Below are 11,079 nucleotides of genomic sequence, written 5' to 3'. Positions count from 1 at the left end.
GGCAAGCCGGTGGAAGACTTGGAATTTTGGAGGCTGTCAATGGTAAACGTGAAGGGAGGGGTTTGAAAAGAGATATGACCGTTGAAAACAGAACCGTTAAGAATCACTTCCGGGGTGCCTAAGGGGGCGGGAAGGAGACTGCCTCAGAGTCCTTCCGGGGGTACAGGCCTATGATTGGTTGGCAGCGGACGGGATTTCCGGAAGGATCCGAGCTGCAGGGTGGCGACGGTCACTGAAGGTGAGACCAACCCGCGAGGTTCGGGGGGCGCGGGCGGTGCGGTGTGTTAGGGGTGGAGGGGAATGTGCACGGCAGGATGGTGCCCGGCTGCCTAGGGGGGGGGCGCGTCCTCGTATCCGGCGCTGCAGCCGTGCCCCCTCCCCGAGCGATGCCCGGTCACGGGAGGGCTCGAGCCGGCGGGTTCTGAGGCGAAGGATGTTAAAACGCGGGTAATGCGGTAGCTGTGTAGCCGCTAACAACTCGTAGTGGTGCAGGCGCCGGGGGCTCTGCTTGATGCTGCCTGCTGAGCGTTTTACGGCAGAGCCCCAGAAAGCCTCCCGCTAGCCCCTCCCGACATGCACAGCGAACCCTCTTCCCTGGGAGCTGGCAGAGTTTAATCATAGAGTCATAGAACTGGAAGAGACCCCAGAAGGTCGTCAAGTCCAGCCCCCCGCTCTAGGCAGGACCAATCCCAACTAAATCAACCCGGCCAGGGCTTTGTCAAGCCGAGACTTAAACACCTCTAGGGATGGAGACTCCACTACTTCCCTAGGGAACCCATTCCAGTGCTTCACCACCCTCCTGGTGAAATAGTTTTTCCTAATATCCAAGCTGGACCTCTCCCACCACAACTTGAGACCATTGCTCCTTGTTCTGCCATCTGTCACTACTGAGAACAGCCTCTCCCCATCCTCTTTGGAACCTCCCTTCAGGAAGTTGAAGGCTGCTATCAAATCCCTCCTCACTCTTCGCTTCTGCAGACTAAACAGACCCAAGTCCCTCAGCCTCTCCTCATAAGTCATATGCTCCAGCCCCCTAATCATTTTGGTTGCCCTCCGCTGGACCCTCTCCAGTGCATCCACATCCTTTTTGTAGTGGGGGGCCCAGAACTGGACACAATACTCCAGATGCGGCCTCACCAAAGCCAAATAAAGGGGAATGATGACATCTCTGGATCTGCTGGCAATGCTCCTCTTAATGCAACCTAATATGCCTTTAGCCTTCTTGGCTACAAGGGCACACTGCTGACTCATATCTAGCTTCTCATCCACTGTAACCCACAGGTCCTTTTCTGCAGAACTACTACTTAACCGGTTGGTTCCCAGCTTGTAACTATGCTTGGGATTCTTCCGTCCCAAGTGCAGGACTCTACACTTGTCCTTGTTGAACCTCATCAGATTTCTTGTGGCCCAATCCTCCAATTTGTCTAAGTCATTCTGTACCCTATCTCTGCCCTTAAGCATATCTACCTCTCCCCCCAGCTTAGTGTCATCCGCAAACTTGCTGAGGGTGCAATCCATCCCCTCATACAGATCATTAATAAAGATATTGAACAAAACCGGTCCTAGAACCGAACCTTGGGGCACTCCGCTAGAAACCGACCGCCATCCTGACATCGAGCCATTGATCACTACCCGCTGGGCCCGGCCTTCTAGCCATCTTTCTATCCATCTTACCATCCATTTATCCAATCCACAATCCCTTAACTTGCTGGCAAGAATATTGTGGGAGACCGTATCAAAAGCCTTGCTAAAGTCAAGGTATATAACATCCACTGACTTCCCCATGTCCACCGAGCCAGTTTCCTCATCATAGAAGCTAATCAGATTGGTCAGGCACGACTTGCCCTTTGTGAATCCATGCTGACTATTCCTAATCACTTTCCTCTCATCCAAGTGCCTCAATATGGATTCCTTAAGGATCCCTTCCATGATTTTTCCAGGAACCGAGGTAAGACTGACCGGTCTATAGTTCCCTGGATCATCCTTCTTCTCTTTTTTGAAGATGGGCACTACATTTGCCTTTTTCCAGTCATCCGGGATTTCTCCCAATCTCCACGACTTTTCAAAGATAATAGCCAAAGGCTCCACAATGACATTTGTTTAACTGAGACCGTTAGCTTATCAGTAAAATGGTTAACTCCTTAAACTCTCACATCCGTGACTGAGTGATAGAAATGTAGCCGTGTTAGTTCGGTGTAGCCGAAAGAAAGAACAGGACTATGTGGCACTTTAAAGACTAACAAGATGGTTTATTGGTGATGAGCTTTCATGGGCCAGACCCACTTCCTAGACATTAATTATCTTACCCATTACAAAGATAGCTTCCCCAATTATCACCTCTAATATCATTAGCTCACAGACATTTACCTCCCCCCCCCCTTCTGTTCTGAAATTTGATTTGTCATTTTCATATGTGTTCATTTTTTTTAACTGTATCCTTTGGTATATATGGTTGTGACAATTTTCTTCCACTATTTGATCTGAGGAAGTGGGTCTGGCCCACGAAAGCTCATCACCTAATAAACCATCTTGTTAGTCTTTAAAGTGCTACGTAGTCCTGTTTTTTGTTTCATCCGTAACTGAGACCCTGCCAGGGGGTGAATCGAGGAGCATTTTCTCCCCTGTTCAGACCTCTATTGATGTCCTAGACTGGTACTAGAGGTGGTTTTGTGGTGCTGCCTTTTGGATGAGAGGTGGCTGGATGTGATGGTCTCTTGTGGCCTCTTCAGGTACGTCTAGATGGTCTTGCTGACTTGGGATGCCAGAAGTATCTTTAAAAGTGCCTACTATTAATCTACTACTATCATCTCTTTAAAAGTGCCTACTATTTCCTGAAATAGTGGGTGCACTATTCTGACAAATCCCTTAACCCTCATAGAACGAGCGTTACAGGGATACTGGAATAGTGCTTTATTTGGTGTGCCAAATTCATGAGCTTTCATGGTTTCATGAGCTTTTGTGGGCACAATCCACTTCTTCAGATGACCCTGAAGAAGTGCTTTGTGCTCACAAAAGCTCATGATATCATCTACATGTTTTGTTAATCTTCACGGTGTTACTAGATTATTTGTTGTTTAAGTTTTTCCTGTTACAGACTAACTCACCTACTCCTCTGAAGTTTTAGTTTAATATTTCCTTTCTTACAGGTTAATTTAAATTATTGAATAGATTAACTGATTTAACTTTCTCATTTTAATTTACCAAACTTCATTTTAAATAAAGTAAAATATTAATTTATGTTCAACACAAAAGGTTTCAGTGTTATCTTTATTTTTGGTTTGGGGGCCCCTTCCCCACAAAAAAATCAGTTGGGGCCAAACAAGGGAGAAGCAAAAAATCTCGTCCAGAAATCCCCAACTCTCACTGATATGCCCCCTCCATGGGGTGAGGAGGGAGGGACAGAGAGGACTGAGGTTCAGGACTTCCCATGGGCCAGATTTACTCTTCTGGAGTTCCAGGGTTAGAGTATTTTGTACAGATAAAAATGAGGGGTTCAGTGTGTGGAACAGGGCTGCCAGTGAGTGGGAAAGGGATCGGAGTGCAGGATATGGGTGGGAGGTGGAGTGCAGGAGGGGATGAGGGTGTGGGGTCTGGGTGGGAGGTAGGGTGCAGGATTAGGCTTGGAGTAGGGTGTCTGGCCAGAGGTGAGGGGGCAAGAGTAAAGGAAGATGTACTGTATGGCCAGGTGAGAGGGTGCAGGTGCAAGGACGGAGTAGGTGTCTGACCAAGGGGGAAGGTGCAGGAGCAGGCTGGGGATGCAGGATCTTGGTGGGGTTGTGCGTGATGATCTGGAGGTGTGGGGGGTATGTACTTGTTTTCATGCTACTCACAGCTCCCAGGCACGGCCTCCTACTGCTCCCATTGATTCTATACTAGCCAATGGGAGTAGTGGGGAAAGCCTCCAGGCAGAATGTTTGTGCGATGCTGTTCCCCCAGCTGGGGGTAGGGGAGCAGCAGCACACTGAGCCTCTTATAATTCCACTTCTTCCCCACGAGCCGGGTCTAGTGGGGAGTCTCAGGGCTCTCCTCCGCTCCCTCCCCAGCAGGAAGCTGCACTAGTGCCCCAGCCTTGTGGGGGATGGGGTGAGAGGCTGGAGCACCAGCTTGGGCTCCCTGCTGCGAGGAGAGGGAGGGAGAGAAGAAGGGGGGCTGAGCTCAAGCTGTGGACCACCTGGAAGGCAGCCACGGACCAGTATCCACAGACCACAGTTTGGGGGGCCACTGCCTTAAAAGAATGTAGTGACCAATGATGATGAAGTTCCCATAACGAGAGCAGGGTGATAGCCACAATTCCAGTAACTGGGCAGAGAAGGCTTTAATTTGCCTTAAATGGTTTGATAGTATTGGGGTGTACTGTCATGCTCCATCCCAGGAAAGAATGCTTTTGAGGCCATTTGAAGTGAGCGCTCTCTCTATAATCTTATGTAGCTATGAGAAATACAGGTTGAACCTTCCTGATATGAACCAGGGAATTTGCTGGACCAGAGAAGGTTCCCTGCCACAGGCTTCTGCTGCCAACTCTATCAGCTTTGGGTGGGGAATGGCACCACCTCCAGCCCTGGCCGGGCTGCCAGCTGGGTTGCTGGCTCTGCTGGTGCTGCCCCAGCCAGACTGCCTGCCAGGCTCCAGCAGCCCACGCTGCTGTGGGCTGACACAGGCTCTGACCCCACACTACCATAGACTGCCAGGGACAGGCTGCCGAGGGCTCATGCTCCAGTCCCAGCTCCACAGGTGCCTGCGGGTCTGGGGACACTTCCGTGGGTTTTTGGGGCTCCAGCCTCTGCTGCTGGGGCTGCCGCTGGCTCCGCTCCTGCCGAGGGCTCAGGCTCCTGCGCCACAGTCTTTAAGCTCTGGTCCTGCTTCTAGGGGCTGCCCTGGGCTCTGGTCTTGGCCCTGTGCTGCCACAGGCTGTTGTCAGCCGGGTCCTGAGTTGCCAGGGGCTGCCCTGACCTGGTCCCAGTGCCGCAGGCTGCAGAGTATGAGCTGCTGCCAGCTCCAGCCCCGCCTCCCCTGGATTGCCCTCCTGCCAGTAGACTACTGGGGTTTTCTGATCCAGGAATATCCCTGGTCCAGTTGGACGAGAGAATTCTGGTTTTGGGAGTGCAACCTGTATTGTGATGCTCAGTTGTTTCTCGAATAGTGCTTCTCTTTTCTCAACAACATAAGGAATGAAAAGTATTATTAGCTTTACTGCTGGTGGGAGTCAATGGAATGAGCACAGCTGCTGCAGTTATGTTTCAGTTGATGAAATACTCAGACTTTTATATTGATGAATACAAACTTGCCTGTTCTCTTATATTTCTCTTCAAATTTAAGTTTCTTTGCTGTTTTATTTCTCTAGAGCACAAAAATGGCAGGTCGCAGAGCTGCTGTGAAAGCGATTGACTGGATGGCATTTGCAGAGAGAGTGCCTCCCAATCAGAGAGCTATGTTTAATGCCCTGAAAACACGTAGTGATACCCTTTCAGCCAAGTGAGTATATTTCCGGGTGAAAAGGCTGCTCCGGCAGATGACAGTGACATTAGCAATTCTGCACTGTCAGTAGAGGTGTAAATTAGAGATGTGAATGGTTAACCAGAAAGCCTCAGCAGCTAAGGCTTGGTCTACAGTTAAAATTTATACCTACATAGCTATGTCAGTCAGAGGTGTAAAAAATATACACACACTAGGGATAAGAGACAGGTGGGGGAGGAGGGAAGCAGGAGCCAGTGCTGAGGGGAGCTTGCTTAAAAGCTGGTTCCTCAGCACCATCTCTGCGGGGAGGCAGAGACACAGCGAGGAAACAGGGTGAGCAGGGATTGCTTGGCTATGTCTACACTCGGGGCTTCTTGCGTGAGAAATATGCAAATGAGGCTGTGTGGAATATTGCCGAGCCTCATTTGCATACCTAATAAGCCACCATTTTTGCAGAAGAGGCTCTTGCACCAGAAGGAGCTGTCTATACTGCCTCTTCTTGTGCAAGAAAAACCCTCTTGTGCAATGCCATTACGCCGATTATTTTCAGGAATAATGGCGTTGCACAAGAAAGTTTTTCTTGTGCAAGAAGGGGCAGTGTAGACAGCTCCTTCTGGCGCAGAAGCCTCTTCTGCAAAAATGACGGCTCATTAGGTATGCAGATGAGGCTTGGCAATATTCCATGCTTAGCCTCGTTTGCATATTTCTTGTGCAAGAAGCCGCGAGTGTAGACATAGCCCTTCAGTCCCCACTTGTGCCAGTCCCAGCGGCTGTGCCTATGCGTTTGAAATGAACAAGAGTCACCCGCAGCTCTTGTACATTTCAAAAGCAGAGGCGCAGTGGGATAGTGAGTGCCCCCCTTATTGACTAATCGAGTAGTTAATGGAAATTCCGTTGTCTGTTAGATTCGTTGATTGATCGAAATTTAACATCCCTAACACACACACAACCCAATGATGCTTGGGTCTCTGCCAGTAAAGTTGTGCCAGTGCAGGTTCTGTAGTGTAGATACAGCTAAAATACCGTTACTTATCTCTTCTTTTTAAAAAACAACAACAAAAAACCCAAAACCTTTGTTAGCCTTGTAAAACTAGGATGGTTGTTTTTCATTACATTGACAAACTCTCCTTGCCTGCTCCTACCATCATTCATAATGAAAAAACTGAGAGTGTTATATTTGTCCATCCAAAAAAAAGTTGTAGGCATGTAGAATTTTGTGTGGCTGTGTTATTGCCATTTCTGTGTTAGAGGTCGGTCTGAAACTACTGGCAACTAAAATGAGTATAATTCCTATCCTCGGGACTGTGGATGGGCTGGGCTATGGATACAGCAGAGTAGCTTGAGTTGGAACTGGGTGCTCTCTAAAATGACTGGGGATTGTTCTATCAGCTGTTCTGCTCCATCTGTACAGGCTGACCTCCTTGCCAGAGAAGCCTCCAGCTATTGATTGGGCTTATTACAAGACTGCAGTTGCTAAGGCTGGCATGGTGGATGAGTTTGAAAAGAAGGTGAGATTCTCATCCTCAATTAAGATGTTGCTGCTGTTTTGAAATCCAAGTGGAGGCTGCTCATATCAGATGTACAGGACACAGAACAATGAACTTTTTCTTTTGTAGGCTGTTGGTGAGATTTTTAAGTAGCATTGGCCTAGATCTTTTGCTGTAGTGTGCGGTTGCTTTGTATCATACTGCTAGCACAAGGCATCCCGACAGCTGGCATAGCTAACCACAGGGTGCCAGGGTCATTTTATGCCACTGGAGGATCCCTCTCTACCAAAGTTTATACTTTTTCTCGTACAGCCTGACTAGATTTTCCAGTCTGTAGGAGTAGCCTGAGGAAAGAGTCAAAGCTTTCCTAGTCTCTGCTGATTCCCAGCTGATGTATCAGTCTTTTAAACCCACTAAGCACAAAGACTACTCCGATGTACGCTCTGATACATGCCTGCATTCAGCTGGTCCAGTACTAGGAATAAAAAGGCCATCTTTGTCCATCTCCATCACATTCTGAGCTGTGCCAAGGACCTGGCTCAGAAGCCTAGTGGAATAAAATTTTGCAAATACTATTGAGTGAGATGTGATGGCTTGATAAATAACTGTGCTCTGTGGGGGAAAGACTGTTCAAACATCCCTTCAGCCCACCTCACTGAAGGGCAGGAAGTAAAAAAAAAAAAATCACTGTCAACACCCCAAAGTGGTGTGATAAGACTAATTCCTTGAAGTGAATGTTAGCTTCTTTTTATGACTGGGCACTGGGAAAATAACCAGTACTTGCACCAGCTCACGTAAGGGATTGGTGTGAGAGATAGGGATGTGAAGAACTAGTTGACTAGCCGATAAGCAAATGCTTATCAGAAAGTCGGCAGGCTAGTAGACTAGTTGCTTCCCCCCCACACTTGTTGCCTCTATCAGAAAGAGGAAACGAGGGGAAGGTGAGGAGAGGGCACTTCAAAGTGGCAGCGCCGCATGGAGTCTGGGGCCAGAACCTGGGATCTATGCGGTGCTGCTGCTTTGAGATGTAGCATGCAGCCTGAGGACACCCCAGCTGGCCCAAGGCTGCACATGGCATTTCAAAGCGGCAGCGCTGCACAGAGCCCAGGGTCAGCGAGGAATCCCCGTCTGACCCTGGGCTCCACACGGGGCTTTCGCCTTTGAAGTGTAGCAACAGCTGTAGGGCTCTTGCTACACTTCAAAGGCAGAGGTGCCCTATCGACTAATTGAATAGTTGATGCAAAATGCATTGACTATTCTGTTAGTCAGTTAGTCACAATTTAACATCCCTAGTCAGAGATAGAATTAGAACATAGCAATTCTCCTCTCCTGGCTCTGTGCTCAGGCCACAAAGCTGACTTGCTGAAATGTAAAGGAATCCAGGGACTTGTTTTTTATTTGTATAATTTGATTTATTGGACAAGATAATAATTCTCTTTGGCATTAGATTGTTAATACTTCCATACAGCACCGTATTGTGGCTCTGTACAAGACTGAGCATCCCAATGACAGCAGAGCGCTGAGTATGTCATGCACATATGGGAGCCAAACAACACTATTTGAGAAGCTAGCATCCAGTTGAGTTGACCTACTACGGGAAGCCAGTTCACTTTGATGGGTCTGAGTGTTTTGGAAGAAACCAAAAAGCACCAGTCTGGCTACTGAGGAAATATTAGCTTTAGGAGCATGCAGAGCTTTAGCAGGATTGAGAAAAAACGTGTCTAGATTTTTTTGTTTTTGTTTTGTTTTGTTTTTTTAATTCACAGTACAACACACTAAAGGTTCCTGAGCCTGTGGACACACACACAGACAAGATAAATGCCCAGGAACAGGAAGCTGTAAGTATCTGAAAATTCTTCCCTGTCACTTGGTTTCAATTTGATCTTTGTAGAGGTAAAGAATAATTCTGGGATAAAGCTTTCTGTGGGTGTATTGTGCTGAAAAATAGGGGCTGCAGCTCTGGGTTTGTGGATATAGCTTTTGAACAAGAGTAGGTTCTCTCTACCTGTCTATGCCCCCACTTGGGAACTTAGATTCTAGGACTGGATTGCAGTTCTGCTTGCTCTTCTGGTGTAACAGACTTGAAATTAGTGTAAAACAAAGGCAACCATACTCTGATCAACCGAGGAACTTACTAGTATCTTGTCAGCAGCCCTAAGGGTGCACCTACGTAACCTAAAATAGGCCTGAATACTTTTTAATGTGGAGTTGGAATTCTTGGAGACTGCATAGGTCAAGTTAGAGCATTTAATGGTAGGACTTTTACTCTGTGGGCTCCTCCTTAGTGCAAAGAGGATGATGTTAAATATAACAAACTCCAGTGGTGCTACTCGAGTCATTGGTGTTATCTTTAGCCAGAGAACTTGTCTTCCTCGAACTCCTTGCGGCTTTCTCTATTAGAGGAAGAGGTAAGATGAGAATGTTTAAAGTGCAGTAGGATGAAAGTCACAGCTTCACTGCAGGAAACAATGTAGAATTAATGTGCTCACCAAATCCTTTGTTCTCTTGCAGGCTAAGGGTGCTGCTGAATATGTGCAGGCCTCTAAAGCCCGTATTGTCCAGTATATGAAAGAGGTAGGTTTGATGGACCTGTGAATTTCAGGCAACCATGTTTCAGTTTCTAAGGGTGTGTCTAGACTACAGAGTTTTGTCGACAAAAGTGGACTTTTGTCGACAAAACTATACCTGCGTCTACACTACCGCTGAGTTCTGTCGACATAACATCGACGGAACTCAGCAGTTTTGTCGACGCTGGTAAACCTCATTTTACGAGAATTTCTGTCGACAGAAGGTGTTGTTGCATGTAAACTGTCCTTTGCGTCTACACTATCATGTTGACAAAGCAGCTTGCTTTGTCGACAGAACTGAATGTAGTCTAGACGCTCTTTGTCGACAGTATCTGTCGACAAAACTTCTGTCGACAAAAGCCTGTAGTCTAGACGTACCCTAAATGTACATGAAGTTTAATTTGAATTCTCGCTTAGAACTAACTTCCATGTTTTCTTGTCTGTCCTCCCACTTCAAGCTTGAGAAGCTCAAAAACATGGTTCCATTTGATCAGATGACATTTGAGGATTTGGGTGAAGTCTTCCCTGAAACCAAACTAGACAAAGAGAAGTATCCATATTGGCCACACAAACCTATTGAGGACCTGTGAATCTGAAAGCCATTTCTGGTGACTGTCAATTTCTGTAGACTCTTTTAAATAAAGTAAATGTACAGGGCATCCGCAGTGTGTCTTCTGATCTCAAAGCTAAGATAAAATCCAGTAGGGATTTGTTTTTTAACTAGGTGACAAATGTTGTGAAATTAGCAGGCCATTGGTTGTGGAGGCGCTGAATGCTTTACAGGGTGGGATAGTTCCTGAAAGAGGATGGGACTGAGTCTTCTTAGCAAGACGCTCAGGGTTAATGTCTGTAGAATATGCTCCATGTTCCTGACATTCAGGTTGCACCCAAAGTTGTTCAGGTGACTGAGAGAACAGTTCAGCAATACAAATGACCAGCCCGGTTTAACTTTCAGCCCATGTCTATATTACAAGTGGAAGCGAATCTCCCTAGCCTATCCATGAGACACTCGTTGGATCTGGTTACAAACTTGATCAAACCTTACAAACCTACAGTTGCTTTTGTTCCCTACAGCCTCAGTGGCCACCTGTGCTTGTGCCTTGACACCTACTATGTTGCTGTGCAATTAGCTCAGGCTGCCTCAGCATGGGGTAGGAGAAGCCCTCCTGGTTGTAGAGGCAGGGATTGGGTGTGGGGGTTCCATCACAAAGCCAGACAAACAAGGGCAGGCTATGTGAAACCATCCAAGAACAGGTAGACACGCTGCTCTTATTCTACATTACAGGTTGTGTACATTTGAGAATGTAGGTAGCATGAATAGGCAAGCAGCCTCACCACACGCACCTCCTGTGAGGATTGTAAGATTCCATTAGGGAGGTTTCACTTTCAGCCAAAGCTGTGACTATCTTTGCTGTGTGAGTGGTCCAGGTCTCTCAGTAATCCTAGTAAGGCAGATGCTTTCAGTGGTCTGCAAAAATTAGCTACATGATATCGTTATGCAAGACAGCATGTCCTGTGACCACTAACTGCTTGGAGTTTTTGCTATGGTAAATGTACCTTTTTTTCCTCTG

General features: G+C 47.2%; 1 protein-coding gene across 1 annotated transcript; it reads left to right on the top strand.

The window, feature by feature from the left end:
* Nucleotides 1–96: 96 nt before the first annotated feature.
* On the top strand, nucleotides 97–10,165 carry ATP5PD (ATP synthase peripheral stalk subunit d). The gene is made up of 6 exons (XM_075903702.2): nucleotides 97–238; nucleotides 5,342–5,472; nucleotides 6,866–6,962; nucleotides 8,708–8,779; nucleotides 9,453–9,515; nucleotides 9,967–10,165. The coding sequence occupies exons 2-6, from the start codon at nucleotides 5,351–5,353 to the stop codon at nucleotides 10,096–10,098; spliced, it is 486 nt and encodes a 161-aa protein (XP_075759817.2). The 5' UTR covers nucleotides 97–238; nucleotides 5,342–5,350; the 3' UTR covers nucleotides 10,099–10,165.
* Nucleotides 10,166–11,079: the final 914 nt, after the last annotated feature.

Source organism: Pelodiscus sinensis, chromosome 20, assembly GCF_052426305.1.
Source record: "Pelodiscus sinensis isolate ZL-2025 chromosome 20, ASM5242630v1, whole genome shotgun sequence".
NCBI classification, from domain to species: Eukaryota; Metazoa; Chordata; order Testudines; family Trionychidae; genus Pelodiscus; species Pelodiscus sinensis.
This window is presented reverse-complemented; position numbering and strand designations above follow the sequence as displayed.